The 26,053-nt window shown below is 26.9% G+C and overlaps 1 protein-coding gene across 4 annotated transcripts; it reads left to right on the top strand.

Annotated features, from left to right (window-relative positions):
- The first annotated feature begins 21,304 nt into the window (after positions 1–21,304).
- Positions 21,305–25,881, top strand: LOC111295012 (protein WVD2-like 2). Of its 4 annotated transcripts, none has more exons than XM_022888349.2 (7): positions 21,305–21,472; positions 23,179–23,591; positions 24,091–24,188; positions 24,397–24,490; positions 24,610–24,681; positions 24,809–24,919; positions 25,353–25,881. In XM_022888349.2, the coding sequence occupies exons 2-7, from the start codon at positions 23,184–23,186 to the stop codon at positions 25,650–25,652; spliced, it is 1,083 nt and encodes a 360-aa protein (XP_022744084.2). In that variant the 5' UTR covers positions 21,305–21,472; positions 23,179–23,183; the 3' UTR covers positions 25,653–25,881. The 4 variants fall into 4 exon arrangements, with proteins under 4 accessions (XP_022744084.2, XP_022744085.2, XP_022744087.2 ...); XM_022888350.2 differs by having other exon boundaries at positions 21,349–21,472; positions 23,159–23,591; XM_022888352.2 differs by having other exon boundaries at positions 21,352–21,472; positions 23,149–23,591.
- Positions 25,882–26,053: the final 172 nt, after the last annotated feature.

Raw genomic sequence — 26,053 nt, 5'->3', positions numbered from 1 at the left:
TTTGGGCTAGGCCTTTTTTCTGTGGTCGTTGATTCTGTGGCCTTTTCTTTTGTCGTCTTTGGCAAGTAGGATTTTTTTTTTTTTATTTGAGATTTTTAGAATTGGAATTAAAAGTTTAGCATTCGTCAATTGTATTTTATTAGATAGATAGCAAGAGGAAATGCATTGAGGGATTCAACATAATGAAACTCATTCTTGACTTCTGAGCACAACCAAATGACGAAGACAATGAGATCTTTCACTTTGGAGAAAGAATCTGCATTAATCCATTGCAACATGAAGTTAAATGAAAACAATAGACTTGGAATAGATATCATCTAAGAGATAACTTGAGACGGAAGAATCTGGTCAGAATTATAGAATCTAGTGTGTATTAAATCCTGAATACTTCTTTTCTGCCCTCCTAACAGGTGATCAATTTAAATATCATTTTTATTTGAGCATCATTTAAATGTTATATCGGGGGTTTGGATAGAAATTTATTTAAGATGGAATTGGTTAAATATTATTTTATAAATAAAAAAATTTTTAAAAAATATTTGTAAAAATAAATATTTGATAAGTAAATTAGTATAATTATAAATAGATAGAGTGTCTATAAAATTAGATACAAAAAGAAAATATAAAAAAGTTATGAGATTTTATTGGTTAGACATCTTTGCAGATTGAGATTATCTTTATAGGTGTATATATTTGAATGGATTAAACAAGAATGAGAAGGTTCACATAAGTATAGTAAATTATATATATGTGTTTGTTTGGATTAAAAATACTTCATAAAATTATAGGTGAATGAGAAGATCTATGGGTATTAATTGTGAGTTTTAATTGATATAATTTATATATTTGTAATTCTTTATAATTAATAGATTTTTTGTTTTTATCTATGGACATAAACTAATTTAGCTAAATCACATTAAATTGTTATCTTTAAATTAATTGTTTGATTTTATTTTTATTGGCTTAAATATTTAATTGGATTAAAGACTTTTTACCTAACAACTAAAATCAGAACTATCGTGATCCTACCGATTACTATAGTATAAATTTAAATAATCTATGCAAAAATCAAAAGGTTGACAATATCTAGAGTAATCACGGAACTAAACTTTCCTACAATAAACAAAAACTCAATTCAGGGAAAAATAATCTATTGTAGACACCATTCAATGAAAAATAATCCATTAAAGACTATTTTAAAGAAAAAGATTTGAACCATGTAGCTAGCATTCAAAACAAGCAATGCGAATCTTATTTGTCTTAATAACTATAGATCTAAAAACTAAAAGGAAACTATAAATGCTACAAATTCATAAGTAAAGGACATTATTCAATAAGCATAGAAATGGAAGAAAGAACAAATAACATGATTTGTTTGTTTGATGGTAATGACTATGCTACATAGCATGATTAAAAATTGCTTAAGGTAATTATGATGCAGGCATACCGAACGAACTCCTCAAATTCCATTGATTAGAGTATTTTAGAACAGAAGGGGAAATCCTTATCAAGACCTCAGGTAGGTTGCCAATGTTGACCAGGCAATTCTGAAGACTAAATCTAATCAGTACCCTAAATATGCTTTTTTAAACCTAACATGGCCGTCATTTCTAAGTTCTCCGTTATTTTCATACCATGTAATCATGGATACTCGATTCACCTTACCAAATTCGTTGTTACAACCATATAAAAAAAATAATTTATTACTCGTGCGATGCATAGATTATATATGTTTATGGGTTAAGTCGAATTTGAGCCGAATTTATATTTAATATTAATAGTTTATATATTTGTTTGAATTTAATTTAGTTCAAAATTTTGAGTCTCTAAATTTTTTTAAATTTGATCCAAATTATAAAAATAAATCTCGAATCTACTTATTAAATTTAATTTATATAATAAAAATAAAAAAATTATCAAATTAAGTTTAATAAAATCATATTTAATTCACATATATATAAATTTAAAATAAAAATTATATATGTAAAAATTAAAAACAAAAATTATATAAAAATAACAATTAAGTTTAATAAAATAGATATAATTTTATTTTTAATTTTTATATATATGTGAATTAATTTATATATAATTCAAATATACATCAAAATAAAAAAAAATCAATATATATATGTGAATTCGGGTCAAGCTTAAGTTTTAAATCTTATGTTTAAGACCTAGTTCAAAATTTAAACAGACCTAAAAATTATACCCAAACATGTTTAACGGGTTTGAATTTTTTGTCCAAACCCTTTCAAAACTTAAAGGGTCTTCAAGTTTAGGCAAGTAACTTGCCCCTTAAACAGGTTTAGCACTGAATAATTTTATCTATTTATAATAATTATTATATCTTTTCATCTCCATTTTTTCTTTCCATATTATGTTTGTAACTTGTATCTTTGTTAAAAAATGGCTTTGATATTTTTTGTATGATTAAAGGCCACACTTTTATAAAAATAAAAACTAAAAAAGCTACTAATTTTTTTAAGCTAAACCGATAGCATATATTTTGACAAAATTAAACAATTTTGTGTAGAGAAAGTGTCTTTGTTTGCAAACTCAGCATGTGCAAACTAAAAATTAGTATGGTAGTACCTATTGTTAATGTGTTGGAAGATCCTCTAATATTATTTAGAGTAAATATTTCATTAGGATTAAGAGTGTAAATGATACATTAGTACTCGTAAGTTACTTGTGTTAGATTTAAATAAAATTTGAATTTGGTTTGGTTATTATCAAGTCGAGCTCAAGTTTAGTAACTCAACTTATTAATCAAACCGAATTTAAACATTCTTATACTTTGCTCGAGTAGCTCGTGAGCCTAATCAAACTTTTATATTTTAATATATTATTTTAATTAAAAAATATCTGGAGCTCGAGCTCAAACACAAATAATTGAGTTTGTATCGAATATAAGAATCAAGCTTATTTATACATATTAATTGAGTTTAATCGAGCAAGCTCGGATAGCTCAATTTCTATCTTGAGTTGAACTCGAGTTAAAAAAATAGAACTCGATCAAATTCGAATTGAGTTTCTAGCTTCAAATTTTGAGTTAAGCTCAAGCTCAAACTTAATATTGTATCAGCTTGAACTCAATCGATTACACCCTTAATTAGGATTGGCTTATTTCTTCTTATAGATATCATACACAGGATTTTTTTATGCTCCAATAAGTGAGGATATGGTATGATTATTTGTAGGAGAATTTGCTAATCCATTGAATTCAACATCAAACCAAAATGCAAATCCATGTAGTAGAGCTTGAAATCGAGAAAGTATGACTACTATGCTTAAAATGAATAGGTATACTGAGAAAAATTGCTAGGAATAGCTATTTAAGTTAAAAACATTAACATAAAACAAAGGCCTACTCAAAATGACGTAAATGGTATGAAACAATAATAAAGTAAAAGCTCTTAAAAATCATCTTCCAAAAGAGATAAACTTATTACACCACTGCATAACATTTCAATTTTATGGTTCGCACACACAATGATAATTCTTGGAAAAATTTATGTGCATTCAAAGTCGTACATAAAAAGAAAACATATACAAAGTGTTAGAATCTGGGGTTGTACCCCATTCCTTTGGATCAATCAAAGGTCATGGGCCTTTTAACTTTTGCCTTTTAATCAAAAAAAGGAGCTCTACATATTAAATAAATTAGGGCTATTTTGGCTTTTAAAAAAAAGAAACAAAGTGGTGGCATGGCAAAGAATAGAAAGAACAGAAGCTAAAAAATTAGAGAAAAAAGAGAGAAAGGATAGTTAGTTGAACGAAAGTCGATCCGTGATCTGATTAAGCTAAACTTTTATCAGTAGATTTATGATTCAGAGTTCTATATTCTAAACAGTGAATATCGAGTTTAATTTAGCAAGCTTAGGTAGCTCAATTTCTATCACGAGTTGAACTCGAGATAAAAAAATAAAATTTGATCGAGTTCGAACTGAATTTCGAGCTTTGAATTTTAAGTTAAGCTCGAGCTCGAGCTTAAACTTAATATTATATTGACTTGAACTCGATTGATTACACCCTTAATTAAGATTGGCTTATTTCTTCTTCTAGATATCATACACAGGATTTTTTTTATGCTCTAATAAGTGAAGATATGGTATGATTATTTGTAGGAGAATTTGCTAATCCATTGAATTCAACATCAAACCAAAATGCAAATCCATGTAACAAATATTGAAATCAAGAAAGTATGACTACTATGCTTAAAACGAATAGGCATACCAAGAAAAATTGCTAAGAATAGCTATTTAAGTTAAAAACATTAACATAAAACAAAGGCCTACTCAAAATGATGTAAATGGTGTGAAATAATAATAGAGCAAAAACTTTTAAAGATCATTTTCCAAAAGATACTTTCAATTTTTTCTCAAAATATATTTTTTTGGAAATTTTATTTTAAAAATTGTACTTTGAGTAAAATTGATACTTTCAACTTTTTCTTAAAATACTTTTTTTAACCTTTTATTTTTCAAGAAAATTGATACTTTCAACTTTCCCTTAAAAAAATATTTTTTTGTGTTCAAAGAAAATTGATACAATCAACTTTCCTTTAAAAATATTTTTTTAAAAAAAAATTTTTTTTTAAGAAAAACTGATATTTTTAACTTTTTCTCAAAAATATCTTTTAGAAATTTTATTTTTAAGAAAAATTGATACTTTAAACTTTTTCTAAAAATGTTTTTTTATTTTATTTTTAAAGAAAATTGATACTTTCAACTTTTCCTTAAAACATTTTTTTTGAAATATTTTTCTTTATTCATTTATCCTTTTTATTCATTTAAAAAAGTATTTGATAATTAATGAGCAAAATAACAAAAATGGACAAAGAATACCCAAAACAATCCACAATTTTAGGTTCGACTTAACTGATCAAACAGCTCGACTTCGCAAGTCAGCTTGGCTGAAAGTCTGAAGTGGTTCACAATCAGGTCGGATTGCCCGTGGAGTAGCATACGGATCTTCTTCAAAAGACTCGGTTTCTTGATTCTCTAAAATACTATGTTTTGGTTTAACTATAAAGGCCAAAATTTCATATTTTTCCTTTCTTTTTCAGACTTTCACTCTCTCTCTAGCTCTATACTCTTATCATTCTTTTTATAAAGTTTTTCAAAGACTAAAAAAACTTCAAGAACATTGGTCAGGTTCTAGCCTTTCCAAATTTTTACTGTCGTTGATCGTCGAATGCTATTGTTTGGTCAGCATTGGCTACCGTCCATCGGCTTTGGTTGGTCTCTAAATCTCACCAAAAAGTTCACCTTAGTATTCGCTATATGTTCACTATATTTTAAAATCAAAAATCCCTAGAAGAGGGTTTTAATCGAAACAAAAAAAACCCCATTTCCATTTTCGGTTGCATTCTTATGTTTTATTTTTGATCTACTTTGGTTTCTTCGTGTTGGCTTTCATTTTTGACTTTTTATTGACAAGAGATGGCTATTTGATTATGGTAATGATATGATCGATCATTGGTGAGGATTGGCACTTCCACTATCAGTGCGTGTGTTGATGACTGATTTATCCTCGTTCTTTACTTACAGGTGTGGGTTTTTTGGCAAGATGGTGAAGTTGGGTTCCTGTTTTGGATTACTCGATCGACTGTCGAGGTTTTTAGCTTTTTGGATTCACTCTGTTTGTTGCTGGCAACTGAGTTGCTGTTGATTAATTCATGAAAATGACAAATTGAGAGGTTTTAATTCAATCAACTATCAATTTTGGCTAGAGAGAATGCCATTGGTTGGATGGACGTGGGTTTACAGCTATTGGAAATAAGGAAAAAAATGACTTTCAGTTGGTTGTTTCCTCTAAATTTTCTATGTGAAATCCCCTAGGCCTTTGTGGTTGTTGCTACCCCCTTCTTGCTGTGAATTGCCATGATTTATAAAACTATATGATTGAGTTTCAGTTCAATTCTGATTATCATCCAAAGCTAAAGATTAGCATCTAGTTATGCTCTCTAATAACAATCATCACCAAGCCTAATTTCATTCTTTCAATTTTTTTTTTTTTGTAAATTAATCAGATAATGGAAAAAAATAGACCATAAAATAAAAATGATAAATATAAAATTAAAAAATCTAAAATAAAAATCCTTACAATCGAGCTTGGTTAGTCTCAATTGACAAAGAACCCCGGATAAAATGAGGTGTTTACAAGTTACAATCAATTTTGAATAAGGAAAGTAATTCTCTCTACATTAGAGTTTTGAGTAAGGTGAGTAATCTTTTCTAACAAAGAGTATTGAGCAGAGGGAGTTACCTTCAGCATTAGATGATGTAGAGTCTCAACCTAAGAGATCTACCACAGAGCACAGGCCATCTATCAGGTATCTGAGTTTAAACTTTATTTTAGTTATCAATGAAAATGAACTAGGAAGCTTTCAAGATGTGTAAACTACTTCGAATAGAGAGTACTGATTAAAAGCAATGCAAGAAAAGATGGAATCATTATGAAAAAATGGTACATATGATATTATTAAACTTTCTAAAAAAAAGAGGCCATTGAAAAATAATTGGGTGTTCAAGTTAAAAAAATATGGTGACAAGCTAGTAAGATGCAAAGCTCGATTGGTGGTGAAAAATTTTTCTTAAAAAATTGACATCAATTTTGATGAGATCTTATCTCCAATTGTAAAGATGAGTCTATTCGAGTGATACTGAGATTAGCAACTAGTTTGAATCTTGAGCTTGAGCAACTTGATGTCAATACTACATTCTTGCATGGTGACTTATAAGAAGACATTTATATGGATTAACCTGAAGGTTTTGAAGTGAAAGGGAAAGAGCATTTAGTTTACAAACTGAAGAAAAACTTATATCGCTTGAAACAAGCTCAGCGACAATGGTACAAAAAGTTTGATTCTTTTATTGTGAGCCACAGCTATAAAAGAACGATAGTAGATTCTTATGTGTATGTCAAAAAATTCTCTGATAGTAATTTCATCATTCTTTTATTATATGTTGATGATATATTGACTGTGGGATAAGATGCTAGTATAGTTCGCAGGTTAAAAGAACAATTGTCTAAGTCATTTGACATAAAAGATTTAGATATAGCAAAATAGATTATTGGTATAGATATTAACTGGGATAAGAGAGCTGAAATACTATGGTTATAATAGAAAAAGTATGTTAAATAGATGCTTAGTAGATTCAACATGTAACATGCTAAATTAGTTAGCAGTCTACATGCCAATCATTTTTATTGAAGTAAAAAATCTTGTCCAATGACTAAAAAAGAGCAAATAGCTATATATAGTATTATTTATTCTTCTATGGTCAATTTTTTTATGTATCTTATGATTTGCAGATAGCCTGACATTGTTCACGCAGTTTGTGTAGTGAGCAAATTTTTTTATAATCTGAAGAAAGTTCACTGAGAAGCATTGAAATGGATTTTTAGATATTTGAAGGACACCTCAAAAATGTGCTTGAGTTATAGAATTTCACAACCAATTCTAAAAGGATTTATCGATGTTAACATGATAGGTGATCTTGATGATAGGAAATCTACTTCAGAGTATTTGTTCATTTTTGTATGAGGAGTTGTATCTTGACAGTTTAAGTTACAGAAGTATATTGCCTCGTCAACTACAGAAGCTGAATATATTGCAACAACCGAAGCAGGTAAAGAAATGTTTTAGATGAAACATTTTCTTCTTGAATTAGGGTTGAATTAGAAAAAATATATGGTGTTTTGTGATAGTTAGAGTGCTTTAGATTTGAGTAAAAATGACATGTATCATGCTAGAACAAAGCACATTAATGCTAGATATCACTAGTTACGTTCGGTGATTGAAGAACAGTAAATGCTATTGAAAAAAATTCATATTGATGATAATATAATAGATATGTTGACTAAGACACTTATTAGAGAGAAGTTTGAGCTTTACAATAACTTGGCCATAATGGGTTCTTTGGCCAAGGTAAGTTTCAAATGAAACTGTTATAATGATGAATGTCCTATTAATAGGGCTAAAGGGAAAAATTGTTAGGAATGTGAGATTTAGCCCCAGTTCTTTGGACCAATCAAAGGCCATAGGCTTTTTGACTTTTGCCTTTTAATAAAAAAAAAAAAGAAATAAGCCCTACATATTAAATAAATGAAGGTTGTTTTGGCTTACAAAAAAAAAAAAAAAGGAACAAAATGGTGGTGCCATAAAGAATAAAAAGTACAAAAGTTAAAAAATTAGAGAGAAAAAGGAGAAGGAAAAGTTGGTTAAACAGAAGTCGATCCATGGTCCGATTAAATTGAAATTTTGTTAACAGATTTATGATTCAGAGTTTTATATTCTGAACTATGAAGATCAGTTTGAAACTTTCTAGAAATAAATCTAAGGTGTATTTCTTAAGTCACCTATTTAATGAGATTTCTCAAATTGTCTCTCTAATTGTTAATTACCTCTAGTTTTAGTTATAGGAGAACTTTGCATATCTTTTATTTCATAGTGGAGGTTTTTCTAGTACTCCGTCATTTTTTTCTTCTACACTGAAAGGTTTTTTCACATAAAATATTAGTGTATTTTATTTTTTATATATTTTAAATTATTGATTATTATTTATTACTGTGAGTTTATTACGATATATTATTTTTGTATTATTATATTTGTTACTTCAGGCCCAACACAAAACATATATTTCAAGGAAAAGGTTTACCTCACATCACTAGAACTTATATCTCCTTGACATAGATTGTAGCCCAAGGAGTTGGATATTGTAGAAATCCACATTCTTAACTTGTTAAGTTCAATGATTACTGATGGCAATTTTATAAATAGGTTAAAATAAACCATGTTATGCCACTTATAATTTGGGCATATATATAACCTAACAAATGCTATTGGTAAAGAAAATGTATGGCATTAATACATAACATGATAATTAAGATTTATAGATAATTTTGTTGAATTTAAAAAGATAAAATAAGTGATAAAGGAGAAATCAAATTCTTTGCAAATGTCATAGACATTTGAAATATGAATTTTATAGTTTTAGTTGGAAGTAGATATATAATGCTCTTGATAGTTACTAATATTTAGGGATTTAATATGAAAAAAATATTTAAATTTTAAATGTTGTACATATATATTTGAAATAAGTGAGTTTTGATATAAATTTAATTTAATTTAAAATAAAATAGTTGAAAGATTTAAATAAATTTAAATATTCAAAATTTTAAATATTTTTAAAATTAAGTAATTAATTGCATAGAATTATTTAATAGATAATTAAATTTAAATTGCTATCTTGTATCGAAAATATAGATTATCCAGATTACCACGTAGATGTTTACATGATATACCTTATCATGTATTCATGTATTTTGTTTTATATATATATATATATATGGGATAAATTTCAGGCTTGGCAATAACAGTGAGAGGTTTTAACTCCATAATAATTGGATTTAAAGAATTTATACATGTTAAAAGTTAAAAATTTCGTCATCAAAATATGAAGCTTTAATTTATATATATATATATATATATAAAGGGTCACATTGTGGGATAAATAAATGAATTATAAATATTAAAATTTAAAATATAAATTTAAAATCCAAATTTATTAAAATAATTATATGAATTAATTTAATTAAATTTTAAATTCTATAACTCATAACTTTGCTCCGTAATGTTTGTACATTGTAGCTTTTGATGTTATAAGCAATTACGGCAATTGCAGTTTAACTTCACTACTTGAAAAGCGTTGCACTTCCAGACATAAGCAGGTCGGGCTAAGGCAGATTTTTCTCATTTTGATTTCGATTCGATCCTTTAATGTTTTTATCAAAATATTATTTTTTTTATACTTGATTTTGTCCTATTCGAAATTAATTTAATATATTATTTATAAAATAATATTATTTTAATATAAATTATATTTTAATTATAAATAATTATAATATTTTTATTAAATTAATATTTTAAATTAAAATATTAAATAATAATTTTATTGATTTAATATATATAATTAAATATATAATAAAAATATCTTTTTATATATATTTGAATCATATTAAGACGATATTATCTAAAATTTGACTTAAACCTGATTTTTATTTTTGAAAAAAAAAAATTTACACTCAGCTCCAATCTAACTCCCAATTTAAGAAGAAAAATTCGATTTTATCGTGTCATAATTAATAAAAACTAATTAAATAAAAATTTTATTGAGTAAAATTTTATAAGATTCAAACTTAAAATTATTTCTGGTGAAAGCAAAGATCTAACCAATTGAGTCAACTTACCATTGCTCCATTTGTCTTAATTACTACTAAAACTATTATTCTTAAATCCCAAAAAGAAAGAAAAAGAAATCCAAATATCATTGAAATATTGAAATTGGACAAGTTTTTACTTTCAATTGAGTAAAAATGTACGAAATAAATTAATGTATGCAAAAGTCTAAATCCTAGGCATCTATTTGTACAAGTTTATCAATTGAGGACCACAAACAAAACCAGAGGGAAGTGATGAAGTCCAATTGAAATTGGCTTTCTCTTCTTTGTAAAGCATACTGGCTTTTTTCTCCAACAAAAGACTATAAATGCATGCAAAAATAAATGTCGGTGATTTTGAAATTGACATTGCTTAAGAATGTATTCTATAGGAGCATAGATATCATGTTGGGGACAACAAGTGATGTGTGTAATACAAGGTTTTTTTTTTTTTTTTTGGATTTATTTGGAACATATCATCTATAATTATTATAATATAATTAACCAATCATAATCTAGTATTGTATAAGATTCATTAAAAAATATAATAATAAATTCTTAAATAATTCTTGATTGTGATTGACTAATTGTAATATTGTAATAAAAAAATTATAAGTGGAATGCCTCTTTGTTTGATATGTAAAGATTTTAAACCAGTGATAAGAGACAACTCTTTTTTATCTCATAAATTTCGTAAAATTCAAAATTTTAAAACTTTCAAGATAAATTTTGTATCTGTAAGTAGCTTTCAAGTAAAAATGATTTTTCAGATTCATAATTATTTTGGCGTTGGGTACTCGTATGTTGCAACGAATTCTACATCAAATTGTCAAATATCCTTGGCTACAAAGCAAAAAAAAAAAAAAAACGTCATGCTGTGCTTCTGCTCCAAGATTCATCTGTTATTGCATGAGTAAATTTGGCTCTTCTCGCTTATTTTATGTCCCATGGTTCATGAACTACGTTATCGGATATGATTATACAATCATAACATTGCATGGGTTTAAGAAATTCTTTACATTAAACACCTTAAACCCTAATGGTAAATTTGTTCAATCTCTTAGGGTCGTGGAGATGTTTTTGTTTTCAATCTTTTTGGAAACTGTAAATAAATTTATGTTTGATAAGTTACTTTTGTTTTCTGCTTTTGAAAGATGAAAATAAAAAAGTAATATTTTCAAAATTTTGGAGACATTATTAATACTGTTATAGTATTTTTACAGTTTAAAATTTTTACTTATGACAATAATCGAACCTCTTCCCTTCAAAATTTAAAAACTTTAAGCATTTTTACGTATTTTTATTTTCATACTTTTATAATAAAAATATTTTATCCAAATATATTTTTAAATTCAATAAATTAAAGATAAAACAAAACAAACATTTCAAAAACATAAAATATAAAATATACAACAATACCAAATAACCTCTTAATTTCTCGTTAACGTAAAAATAATATATTAAAATTTTATGGAAAGATAAAGCAATATTAATTTTTTAAAATTTATCTCATATATTAACTGTGGAAGTTATAGATTTCACTAGTATGATTAAATGATTTACGTGTATTTCAATATAATATATTTATGAATGTTAAAATATTAATTAATTAAAAATTAAATACATGTCAACTTTGCTTGTAAAATTTAATATTCATAAATATGTCATACTATTTAATAGGATACACAACTATTTAATTTTTCTAATATAAAAAATCTAAAATCTCCATCTTTCAATATATAAAATATTAAATCTTTATTCAACTTTTTAATTTAGTGATTAAGAAAGCTTAAAATTTTATTTTAGATTGTAAAATCTTGATGTGATCTACTCGATTATGAATTTATGACTGATATTAAGTTTACCTATCATAATTAATTAAATTATCACTAAAAACAACAACCATCTTCGCCATTAATAAATTATGCTATATATTTGGCCCATTAATTAAGTCGGTGATTAAGATTGAACAACACGATGGTCCAGCATTATTGTTTTTTTCAAACTTTTTTTTTTTTTACTAAAAATAAACGAAAGTATCATTAGCAAAAGAAAATTTTACTTTTAAGCAATGTCAATTGTGATAACTGCCCACATTCCTCCAAATTAGGCTTAATTTACAGCTAATCCTTTCATTTTCTTCCTCTTAAAAGCTAACCATTACTCCTTTCTCTTTTTTTTTCAATAATTTTTATATTAAACTTTAATTTTTGTTTAAATTTAAAGTTTAATTCAATTAATCTTAGCTCCCATCAACTTGGGATCGGAGCTTTGTAAATTTAGTCAAGATAAGACAACTCGGATTAAAATATTCATTCAAGAATTAGATCCTCATAATGCTAATTATGATAATTAATTATGTGTTACAAATTATAAAAGGGCTATGGGTGCTTCAATTTAATTTGTGTCCCATATGGTATAATTATGCTTTGGTTCAAAGATTAGTTTCATAATTCTTTTATAACATGACGATGAGACATGTTTTTTTTTATTTTCAAAATGATGAGACATATTAAAGTACCGTGATTATCGTGATAAATTAATCTTTTAAGCTCTAAAATTTTAATTAGTAAAACAATTAACATTATTTCACATTTTAAATGCCTTGTTTGAGAGCTTGAGAAAAACAACAAAATTATATTAGGCTTTAATCTTGAAAAAATTGAAAGGATTATCCACACTTAAGGCTTTAATCTCAATTGCATAAAGTACTTAAAACTTTTTCTTTTAATTTACAAGATTCAAATATATACATGAATAAGAGTTCATTTGAAATGATGAGCAATGGACTCTCAATTCGTATTGCCCTTAAACTAGATTTGATAATATAAAAGATAACATGCTGACACGATATAAAAGCAATATGAAAATAATACGATTTAAAATTTTAAAAATTATATATAAATTTAATAAAATCAAAAAAATATATTTTATATTTTCACATCGATACGAATTATAATACATAATTTTTGTATAAAATACATGAATTATTAGAATTTTACATAATACAAATATACAAATTACTAAATCTATTTTAAATGACATTAAACCCCTTCTAAACAAGTATTAAGATTATTATATATATCAAAATTTATGATTTACTCCAATGGTTAAACAATATTAACATTTATTTTATTTTTATATGAATAAAGATATTATGATTTAATCTTAAGAATATATTTTTTATGCTAAAAGAGCAGTTAAAATCACTTAATTAATACAAATCCAAGATCTTGCTAAGCTATTAAGATCTTCCTAGATAAAATTAAGTAAACCACATGAATAAACGAGAAGCTTAGAGACTTGAAATCTGCCACAAAACACCAAACGTGCCGAGAAGTAAAGATTTTTATTTATTAAAACCTTAATTTGACATTGGAGTTTAAGTCGTAAGTGATGATATCAACAAAGGTTTGTGGATTAGAGTTTCAACGATCATTAATAGCAAGTATTTAAGATTGGACCGACCTTACCTCCCAAGAAGAATTAAATAGTTAATTTGACTGAATCCACTTAACCTTGGCAAAAGTGAATGGCTTTATTTATTTATTTATTTATTTATTGAATTAAAATGAATGGCTTTATTGAGTTCTCACAAAATACTAAAAAAAAAATGCCAAAAAAGTCAATGAAAGGAAAAAAAAAATAAAAGATATAAAAATTAAATGATCAAAACATGTTATAATTCCGTACATAATTTTGTTTCTTAGTAAGCGATTAGTATTATAATAATAATGACTCAAAGGATTCACAACTACATGGACTACTCTATCACTAGAATGTAAATATATTTTTACCAAAGTAATCTTATTTGCGTGTAAAATTCCATGTAGAATCTTTTTTTTTTCTTGTTAAATTGAGATATTTTCTTTTTCAAGCCAAATTACTTAAAATATACATAAATGTAATTTGATATCAAAATCTTAAATGAGTACGGTTATATTTTTCATACTATACCAAACTTTACAATCGGATGTTTATATTTTAAAATGTCTAATATAATATATTTATCATCATTTCATGTGTTAATGTGGTATTTAAAATTAACATCATTAAATAATCTTATAGCGCAACAATCAATCAATGAAATAATGACATGTTGCATTTTACGCCATGTCAATATGTCTCAATATTAAAAAAAAAAAATTAATGTACAAGTGACATTTTGTGCAAATTTTTATAAAAATTAATTAAATTTGATCCGACTTAACTCCATGAATACCTCCAAATTTATTCACTTATAAAATGTTTATTCTCTTTTATTTATTCATTTATTTTACTGGGATTATTTATCAATAATGAATAGAAAGATTAACTAACTTAACCTAAAGAATTAATTACATAATTTTATTCCCTTTTTCATTTTATGGAACCCACCTTATTATTAACCCAACTTCATTACTCTTTCCCTTTTTATAGCTAAAAAAAAAAAAACAATGCCTTTAGATCCTTATCACATCATACAAATAAACAAAATTCCATATCAAATATGTACCTTAAATCTTGGTTTCAAGTTGGTCCATACAATTGCCTACACATCTACATGAACCCCACTTTCACTTCCTTCACCCAAGGGTATAAAGAACGGGAAAAAGAAATGGGCAAATGGGTCCCTTCATGTCTCCCCGATAAAGCTCCATTTTTTCGTCACTCATAAATTTTGCCACCAATTGCTCCTTTTCACATCTTGACTAATTAAATTTAACTCCATCAATATAATTTTAACCTATTGGCCCTTTTTTTTTTCTTTTACAATGTTTTAAAACTCGACTTTGGTCCCCCAATTCATGTTGTGAAAATGATGGGGATATGGGATCATATACTCCTTGGAAAGATGCCTACAATTTTCAAATTTGTACGCTTAATTCACTTTCCATGAACATTGGCCATTTTGGCCATCGACGAATGAAACCATTAAGGTATTTGTTCTTTGGTGCCGTAACGAACACTCATTTCAAAATGACGTATGTATGAATTTTTATTTTATACACTGATCCTTATGTTTACTTGAATTTATTAATTTTAATTTATAATTATTTATATATGAGATAAAATTATAAAATTTTTTGTATATATTATTATATAAGTAAAATTAAAAAAAAAAAGGATAGATCAATAAGTTTGGAACCTGTAACCTTTTTTATAAAAAAAAATTCAAATTAACAAGTAAATTGTGTTAATGAATTACGAAATTTAGCAGTAATTTCATGGTTGTATGGCATTATTAAGAAGATCCAAATTCAAAAGAAGTTGGTGGGAGGTAGCTGAAAAATGTCTAAAAGAAAGCTTTGAATCTTTTTGACTTTTGGATGAAACCTTGAAATGTGAGAATATTCACAAGAATAGACAAAAGTTTCATTCTTTATACATTCCAAAATCAAGTTTCCAGTGAGAACTCAGCTCAAAAATATTGAATTTTTTTTCCTCCAACCCACCTCAACTATGATCAAGAAACAACAATCTTCCCAACAATTGCCTATATAATATAAATATAAATATATATATATATATATATTTATATATATGTGAAGTTGGTTCTCTCTTAACGTGTGAACCACATAGTAATCAAATGTATGAAAAATCATTGATCATTTCATGCATAAAAACATTTTAGGTTTTAACAAAGTTTAAAAAATGGGTTCATTTTATGCCTACTCTTTTGTCTTTGCCAAAAACATCAAACAAAAAATTTATTTTCAATATAGTTTTTGACATCATTATCAAAGAATGAATTAATAAAAAATAAGTAATGAACTGAGTAAGGGTTTTGACTTATTTTATTAATGTCAATTTTCTATTATTAAAATTATAAAATAAGCCTATGACTAGTGCATTAAAATTCAAATTTTAAGTTTAATATTATAAATGGCAATAAAATGAATATCCGTTATTTTTAAAATATCCGTATTCGAATCTATTTAAATATTTTTTTAAATTTAATATAATTATTTAAATCCAAATCCATTAAAAAAGTATTGTTAGTTTAAATATCTAAATCTATTAAAGTATCTGTTTATTTAAATTTTTTGTTAAAATATAAAATAAATAATAATTTAATTTAAAATTCAATTTCACTATTAATTAATAATAAATAAAAGTCATTTTTTAAAGTCTGAAATCTTTTATAAATATAAAATTTTATATATTTTACATATATAAATTTGTAACAAATTCGGATTCAGATTTTGATATCTATTATTATTTATTAAAATTTAAACGAATTTAGATTTTAAATATTTAATAAATATTATTTGTATTTGCTCAAAATCTATAATGAAAAATAAATTTTTTATTCGAATTCATTAATTATCTATTTATAATTATCAAAATCCGATATAAATAAATCGGATAATAAAATATATCCATTTATTTATTACCATCCGTATTCAATTTTTTTTAGAAAGAAACCTCAACATTTTGTTTGAGAAATGTAATTTATATATTTTTCCACTTCAATACTTACACATTAAAAATTTTATTACCATCAAACAATCACTTTGAAACAAAGTCATTGATAGCTCTCTTTTTTAAAAAATAAAAAATAAATAATTTTCCAACTAGACACTCATATAAAGTCTTTTGTTTGAATCATGGTTTGACTGACTAGCTCTAGCAAGTTGAGATAAGACCAGATTTGACACATTAATTGGATTCTTTTCACACACATTCACAGCCCCTCTCTTGGTTATCTTTCATTTCAAGTAGGAAAAAATTGCTACTACACTCACGAAATTGGTACCACCAAATTAAATTGTTCATGAGTTTCATAATTTCTAGCTAGAAAGCTTAGAATTGTACAAAAAGCATATAGCTGGCTACTATTAATTAAGATAAATAGTAACACAATAATGGACTACCCAATTTTCACGAATATTTTGATTTTTTTAACATAAATATCAATTTTTATAATTAAATGTGATTGACATATAACTAATATGATATAATATGGATTGAAGAAGCACAAATATGTCAAGGTAAGATTAATTGAGTTGACAAAGATTGAATACTTCCTTCAAAAGATTTAGATTCAATTTTTGTTGCTAATAATATTTTTTTATGAACGATATGTAAATTTAATATAAAATTAAAACTATCGTCGAGACTTATGATATAGCTTGACTTTAAAATAAGTAACCTTTTCTCACCTAAACTTAAAGAAAAAAATTGTGTGGGAGATTAAATCACCCCACAATAAAAAATTTTCTTTCTCTTTTTAAAAATCAATTTACCTAATTTCTTGATGCAATTGCCTATTGAAGCCCGTTCTACAACATAATTTATATAATTTAAAAAATAATATATAATTTCACATTAAAATGTAAAAAATTATTGAAATTTTATATATAGTATAGGATGATTTTAAATGAGTTAATATCATTAATAATTATAATAAATGTTTGATATAGTATCTAAATTTTAAAAATTTTTATTGTGATACTTAAATTATGAATATATTAATTAATATAATTAATTTCAAATGATAATATGTGATGAATAAATATCTCTTTAAATATTTTATTAGTTAATATATTCATAATTTAAATATTATATTACAAATTTTTAAAATTTAAATATTACATTAAATATTTTACTATATTTTAAAAATCATTTATGATATTAATCAATTTTAAATTTATGCATAAATTTTTTTTTGTGAGAAAATTTACCCAAAAAAATTAATGTCGAAATAAAAACCTTAATAAATATCATTACCACACTCAACAACAACACCTAAAAGGCAAAAAAGAAAGACTCAGAAGTAAAAAAGTACAAAAATAAATTATGTCTGGTCTGTCTTTGCATCCTTGGTTTTGAGGCCATACAATGAGAATTAAATGGCATTGAATTTTATTGCCTTGTTTCACACTCCTAAAGCACTAAAAGAGAGATCTACACATCCCATCTTTCAATGCTTGGAAATTTATATAAATATATATTTATATATATTTTGGGGGGAGAGGAGTTAACATTTTTTTTGGATTAGGTGTCCAAATGTAATTATTAAAATAATCACCTTAATCAATACCCAATGACATTGGTTAATAATTTTTGTTTTGTTTTGGGTTATGGGATGAAATTATTATAGGCAAAATTAATCTAATTTGACTTAAAATCCATTAACCAGACCATTATTTTGAATAAAGCAATTGTTAAAGTAATTGATTGTTTGATTATTTGTCAATTTAATAAAAATAAATATTAATAAAATTATTATTTATTACTTTACTATCATTTATAATTAATAAAATAATTAAAAATAGTACAAAATAACATTGCTTTTAAAATAATTTGAAAATAATATCAAAGGCAAAGCTCATGAAAGATATTTTAACATACAAATTGAGGTCAAATGATAAAAACAAAAAAAAAATCTAAAACACTCATTCATTCCAATAATAATATTTCATGATAAATTTACTATGAAAAATTTAATTTTCCTTTTTAGAAACCTTTAACTGCAAAGGATATGAGCATTTTGGTTCTTGGATTATAGCTATTGGATATTTTAGTTTTAATATTGTAGTAAAGTCAAATTCAATTGGGTGTCATTTTGTTGGGTTAATTTGCACTAATAAAGCTTTTAAAATACATTTTCATGGATGGCTTTAGAAATGAAAAAATTTGACTTAGAAATTTTCACCTTAAAAAAATTGTTTTCCTTCAGTAAAAATTTAATTTATGTTTTACATGCACGAACACATACATAAATAATAAAATTATTAATTAAAATTACAGTATATGTGCTTCTAATTTACAATGGTTGAAATTTATTTGGAATTGAAACAATTCATGTCATGGACATTTCACTATCATAATAAATTCATTAAAATTGAGATTTGAGACCAAATTGGGTTGGAAGAATTTTATTTATTTTTAAAATATTGCTATTAAATTAAGCAAAATTTAATGTGGTTTAAGCATTTATTCATATCAATGAATTTTATTCCCAACTCCAATTAAATTGTGTATCTAATAGCTTTCACCAAAAAAAAGAAAGTTGAACAACAATTATGAAAAGTAGGTAAGTAATTACAAACTTTGTTAAATAGGGAGATAATAAATAATAAATTCTTAATAATTTTTTTTTATGTTCAATACTTTAAAATTTCTCATAATTTTAAAAATTTTGACTCAAAATTTTTTCCCTATCCTCCTAAAAAAATACATTGATAATTAGAAAAAAAAAAGAACAAATATTTAATTCAATAATAGATGCATTTATTTGTCGAATTCAAGTAAATAGATTCGAATCTCTTTCTATTTTTTCCTAAAATTGTATGATGATCTAAAGGATAATGTTCCCCGTGAAATATAATTGATTTATGAAAATTCATGTAAGTGTAAATGTCTACCTTCCCTTCTTTACTACCACACCATCCTCCATGATCCCCTCCCACTTTCACATCTTGAATTCAAAATCTACCACTTCACAACTTTTTCCCACCTTCCAAACACTTCAATTTGTTTCAAACACCAAAAAAAAAAAAAATAATAATAAACCCTTCAAAATCTGGCATGGAAGCACTGTTTTGTGTGAAAATTTTGCATCATGGGTACCACCCCAACAAACTTCAATATTTGAAGAAATCCACTAAATTGAATCAATGGGTCCCTATTTCTTAACATGCTCAAACCCAAATTCCGACCAAAGCTCCTTTTCATAATTATACTTAATTAACCTTAATTAGTGAATCTGAAATTTAATCAAATGATTCATTCACTTTTTTTTTAATTCTCACAAAGTTGACATTCGATTTTAATATTTATCATTTTTATTTTTAATCTTTTAAGCTCCGATCTCTCTTATATTAAAAAAAAAAAAAGTTTCTATGACCAATGTAAAACCCTTGAAAACAAGCAGAAACAATATAAAACGCATATAAATTTCATAAAAAATTTAAAAAGTAAAAAAAAAAAGAAAAAAGTAATGGTAATGGAGGGCAATATGGTCAGATAAAGAAGTTGACCCTTTTTAGGAGTCTCCGACAATAGCCTTTGAAAGAAGATGAGGTTCACTGTAACACGTTTGAATAGAAAAAAAAAACAATAATAATAAAAGTATTTTTATATTTGAACCAAAGACTTGGACGTTTTCCATTACAGTGTAAACCACCGTTAAACCCACGTTGGCGGGTTTTATTTTATCGTCTTAAGAAATTAAAACCGTTAAATAACGCCGTTAAAACACATGCTATTGAAAGAGGAGCAATTTCACATAATATTTGTTCAAATTTTAAAAATTTTGAGTTCGAATTTTAATTGTACTTTATAGTATAAAAATATATATTAAATTAAAAATAAGATATTTTGTTATTTTTTTAAAAAAATTATTATGTTTGAAATTTTATTTAAAATTTTATAAACAAATTATTACATATTTATTAGAGTATATTTAAAAAAATAATAAATTAATATAAACACATGCGATAAAATTTTAATTCGTTTATAAAATTTAAAAGTTTCATTAATTAATAAAATGTTAAAGTAGTCATCTTATTTTTATTTTTTTTAAATTTTTTGTAAGTAATTAACTCGAAATTGGAAAATTGTAAATATTATAGTTATAGTATGCTTTTAATGGTAAAGCATGATTATCATGGTATTATTTTAAACAAAGTTTGTTGTTGAAATTTTGGACCAACAAGCATGATCAAAATGAATCAAGTAATTAGGATATTCTTAACACCTTATTTTTTTTAAACATCATATCTCACTCTTTTTTTACTATTTTATACATTAACAATAAAATTATTAAATTTCATAAATATATAGTTAAAATTTTAATATATTTAATAATTAAAATTTTAATATAATTATTATTTAATATACACTCAAAATTTGCAAGTAAAATTATTTTATTTTTATGTGTTCATGTTACTATTACATTAATTAAATACAAAAATAAGAAAAAGGAAGAATTAATACCAAAAATATTTGTAGGATAATGTAACGCCGTGAAGGAAGAAAAAGATGGCGTTAAAGTTAAAAACTGAAAAAACTGTCTTTTATGAACAGCCAACAGCTCAATTTTACAAATAAATAAATAAATAGAAGATTAAAAAAAAAAAAACAACACAGCTTCAAATGCCTGAGAGCTAAATAAAAGGGAAATCACAGAAAACATTTTGGCTGCTACTAAGACGCACTAAAATAGAAGAGAGAGAGAAAGACTGTAAGGAAAGAAGAAGAAGAAGAAGAGAGAAAAAGGGTTTCAAGATCTTGTCAGATCAAGCTAGAAAAAACTGTAAGAGAAATATATATATATATATATATATATCAAAGTTTTTTTTTTTTTTTTTTGCTTTGGTTTTTTGGTTTTAACATAAGCAATGTGGTTTGATCTGCTTAACTGAATTTTCTTTTGCTGTCATTTTCCAGGAATTTTGCTTCTTTCTCTCATGTTTTCTGGTTTTTTTCTTTAACCTTTATCTTATTAACGTTAGCTCTTGTAATGGTACGGGTTTTTTTTGGGAGGGGTGTGTTTTTTTTTTTGTGAATGTTTGGTAAGAAATGAAGAGTTTTGGGAAAATTTTCCTTTTCTCTCTGTTCATCTGGGGTTTTTCAATTCTGGGTTTTCAAAGTTTGGTCTAAAAGGGCTAGATTTGTGGAATTTTTTAGCTCCCTAAAGTTAAATGTAAAGTCTTTTTTCTTTTTTTTTTTCCTTTATGTGAATGTTTGCAAAGAAATAGGGAGTCTTGTTAAAGCTTTCTTCTTTCTCTTGGATTTTGATTTCTGAGTTTTCTTTTTTTTTGGTCTAAAAGTTTTGGATTTGTCGAATTTTTTTTTATTTTTTTGGTTTCTGGTTTTCTCATGTTTTTGCTCATGCATGATTCATTTCTTTTTCTTTTTCTTTTTTTTATTTTTTGGCTCTTTTATTTGTGTTTGCTAAATGAAATACACAATTTTTTGGTTGACTTATCTTCTCTGTTTGTCCTGTCTCTGAATTAACTTAAGTGTTTTGTTTCCTTATATATATTATTTATAAGCTAACCTGAAAGATGATGCTTTATTTTTTTTCCTTTTTCGGGCTTCATACATCTTTATTTTCTCTTTTCATTCAAAAAAGAGAGATTTTGTTTCTTTTTCTTAGATATCTTTCCCTTTTTGTGTTATACTCTACTTGTTGCAATTACCTGTGAAGGAAACATCTTTGCATACTAAAGTAGAGTCTTAAATTCCCTATAATTTGTATGTGAAAGTTTCATTTCATGGGAACTTCCAAATGATTCCATCAATCCTCTTCTAGATTCTTCTTTGGAGAATACCCTGGTTACCTTTTTGTATCCCAAGGTTGAGACAAAGTGAAAGTATTGCAATGTTTTGAAAAGATTAGGGATTCTTTGGGAATAAAAGATTTGGGATTCTTTGGGAATAAAAGATTTTTATCACTTCGTGTAAATGTTGTGGCTGTTGGAAAACTTCTGCATTAAGAAGAGACAAAATTAGGTAATAACGAATGTAAAGTAATTACCAATCATTCTCCATTAGGATTGCATGTTTGAGCTCGGATGTGGAATTCATACTGCAGATCATGAGCGGATCTATATTAAAAATAGGTTTTATTTGATATGCGGGTTTTCAGTCCATGGGTTATATATGCGCAAGGAAACTTGTTTTGAATCTCTTATAACCATGTAGTACTTGTTATTCTAAGTGCAATTCTTGTTTTGGCAACTTTAAATTGCCTGCAGCTGTTGTTTTTCAATGTCATGTATATTGTTAAGCTTGATATGTCCAGCAGTGGTCTCTTTGTTTGAGATTTAAGTAGATGAAACATCTGATGAATATTGACACAATATGCAAATGAATTATATGTTTACCTTTCTTTTGTTTATTTCTCTTTTCCAGTAGTTCCTTTATATATTTTAGTACATGAATGAAGTTTGCCTTTTCTGAGCTAAAAGATTTCCATTTTCATAGCATTCTGAAGCTCAACTTATTCTAACGCAGTTGTGATGGGGAGGGAACTAACAGATGTGCACATGGACAATAAGCCAAACGGTGTAGTGAAATCAAATGGTCTGGTGACTTCAAATGGTAATCCAAGAGTTTCGGAGGGCACCGAGTCAAATAACTATGAGGTCAACAAATGCACAGCAGAAAACTCAGTCATTGAGAATGGTCATGAGAAGCAAGATGTGCTGAGTGTTAAAAGCACAAATTTTGGTACTGACATCCCTGAAGGGAAAAATGAAAAGGCTGAAGATCAGAAGCCCACTGACAATAAGAAGTTAAGCACCACTGCATCAAAATCCAGTGGTGCTGGAAATACTCATGTGCACCACACTACCTCCAAAACCTGTTCAAATGGCACAGCAAATGTTAACTCTACACCTTCCCCTACTGCTAGAAAAAAGTCAGAGGTAACTAAAATTCTTGAGTAAGGATGAAATTTCTGATCCAGTGAATACAACATGGACCTTTGGTTGACTTAAATCTAATCCCATTTATTTATGATTTAGTTCAGTTAAGACAACCAGGTTAGCAATGTTCTACATAAGAGGTCTGACCAGTAGGAAAATGGTTATGCCCTTAAAGAAGGACCTTTCACCTTTTTATCTGCAGTAAGAGATTTCCAAATATGGCAATAGGGAATTTTCTGAAAGGAAACTTAGCAATAATATGGAATTTTCTTTCCTAATCTTAGCTGGGCCTTACAGTCTTTTTTACATGCATGTTGGAATGATATTGTGGATATCCAATAAGTGATATTTTTCTTGCCTTGCTTGTAAAGCATGCTTCTGTGCCAGTATTTATTCATCTGTCTAAACTATTCTATTTGTTTGGTTTAAGATCATTGGTGTTACTTAATTGTTGACATGTGCACGATGCTGATCTTTTAGATTTCACCATTTCTTTCAGCCAAATTCTCCTATGATTCCTCTGTTGTCAAGGAAGGCCTTGCATCCTTATGACAGGAAGCTTCCTGATGAAGACGATAGTGGGTCTGTCGCTTCTTCGTATCCTCTATTTGGTGTTAAGAAGTTAAGATATGATGCTATGAGCTTGCTGTTAGCAGTTTTTCTTTTTAAGTATTATTAAGGGACTTCCCTACCCAAACTCTACCCATATTTCTCTCTTTTTTTTGTTAACCTTTTTAAGGGTAGGGCTTTTGGTAGTGTAATTTCCTTTTTTGTTTTAGTTAAATTTTCCTTAGCCTGTGTCTAGTACTGCTGCATCTTTTCGAACTTCTAGATCGAGGGTAACTATTGGAACTGCTCCAACTTTTAAATGTGCTAAACGTGCTGAGAAACGGAAGGAGGTAAATTCTCAGTCCAAACAGTTGATGCTTGAATTCTCTTTGCATATTTTTTCATTCATTGATTTTTTTTCCCCATTTCATTTTCAAGTTATTCTAACTATAATATTTTGTTAATCCAGTTTTACCAGAAGTTAGGAGAAAAACACCAAGCTCTGGAGGCTGAGAGAAGCCAGTGTGAGGCCAGGACCAAGGTACGTGGCATTTAAAATATCCCACCCATATATTTGTGCTAGAGTCAGTCTGCTTGGACAGTCATATCTGTGACATTTATATACATTTTGATAATTAACAAAATGGGCCCTTCTTGCTTTCTTGCAGGAAGAGCAAGAAGCAGCCCTTAAGCAGCTTAGAAAGAGCATGGTTGTCAAAGCAAACCCAGTACCAAGTTTCTACTATGAAGGACCTCCACCAAAGGTCGAACTGAAGAAGGTATAATATTGAATCTTTTCTCCTTGTTTCTCTATGAGTCCTTGAAGTAGCAAGCCAAAAAAATATTTCCCTGTTGGCATCAATTGACGGTTGAAAATAAATAACATAGACTGGACAAAAATTGGAACCTGCTTAATTCATTTTGGATGTCAATGATTAATGCCTGATGTGTAAACCACCTAAAGGCTGAGAAAGTTATTTAACATAAAATTGCTTAAAATTACTGTTTCTGAAGTTGCCAATACAACCTAACAAGGACACACCATTTCCAATTGAAGAAGGCCTTTGGCTGAGGCATATCAAGTTTCCATACAGAAATACTCAAATTTAAAATACATATCTGACATATTCCTTTTGAACAAAATCTTTATATATTCCATGCAGCTTTGGGTGGGTAATGAAACTTTTTATTCTTGATTTTATTTCATTTCAGCTGCCATTGACTCGGCCAAAGTCACCGAATCTTACTCGGAGAAAGAGCTGTGGTGACGCAATCCACTCATCTCAGGATGAAAATGCAAAAACTTGCTGCCGGACTCACCGCCACAGCTTAGGTAACCACAGGGATCGATCCACTACTGCGAACGATGTCAAAAGCAATGGTCTGGTCAGTGGACAGAGCAGTACTGGAGCTGGCAGAGTGAAAGATCGAGGAAAACAGGTAAAAGAGGCAACAAAAGCTGCTCCTAAAATCACCAAGCAGAGTAATGCTAACATCACTGTTCAGACATGAACATCTGATTTTTAACTAACTCTTAAGCAGGGAAATGGTCTTGAATTTCGGTAGTGCCATATGGATGTCCTGAAAGGAATTAGCCTGTTTCTTTTTCAGCAGGGATGACTTGTTTTTCAGTGGTTTGCATTGATGTGAATTGTATATGTTTTGTAAGTTCTATGGTTACATATCTTGTTATATATTAGAGTTATTAATTCTAATGTGGACCAAATGCCTGGTTTTATTCTGATATTATTCTTTATGATGGACTATAATTTTCTTTTCTTTTGCCTTCTAAAATTTTCATAATGGGTTCGTTAACCATAACAATCTCTCGGAAGGTATCATGAGCAGGTAAGTGTTCATTGAACATGAATAAAAGAGGCCAACCTGAATTTAACTTAGTTCATGTAATCACT

Source organism: Durio zibethinus, chromosome 14 (genome assembly GCF_047325235.1).
Source record: "Durio zibethinus cultivar Kanyao isolate XHJ-2024 chromosome 14, ASM4732523v1, whole genome shotgun sequence".
In the NCBI taxonomy this organism is placed as follows: domain Eukaryota; kingdom Viridiplantae; phylum Streptophyta; class Magnoliopsida; order Malvales; family Malvaceae; genus Durio; species Durio zibethinus.
Note: the sequence above shows the minus strand (reverse complement) of the source record. Positions and strands in the feature narration are given on the sequence as shown.

Excerpts from the sequence above, each read along its gene's own strand:
- LOC111295012 (XM_022888349.2), top strand. The coding sequence starts at position 23,184 with ATGGGGAGGGAACTAACAGATGTGCACATGGACAATAAGCCAAACGGT. Across the intron at positions 24,682-24,808 it reads AGTGTGAGGCCAGGACCAAG|GAAGAGCAAGAAGCAGCCCT; the intron begins GTACGTGGCATT and ends GCTTTCTTGCAG. Across the intron at positions 24,920-25,352 it reads CAAAGGTCGAACTGAAGAAG|CTGCCATTGACTCGGCCAAA; the intron begins GTATAATATTGA and ends ATTTCATTTCAG.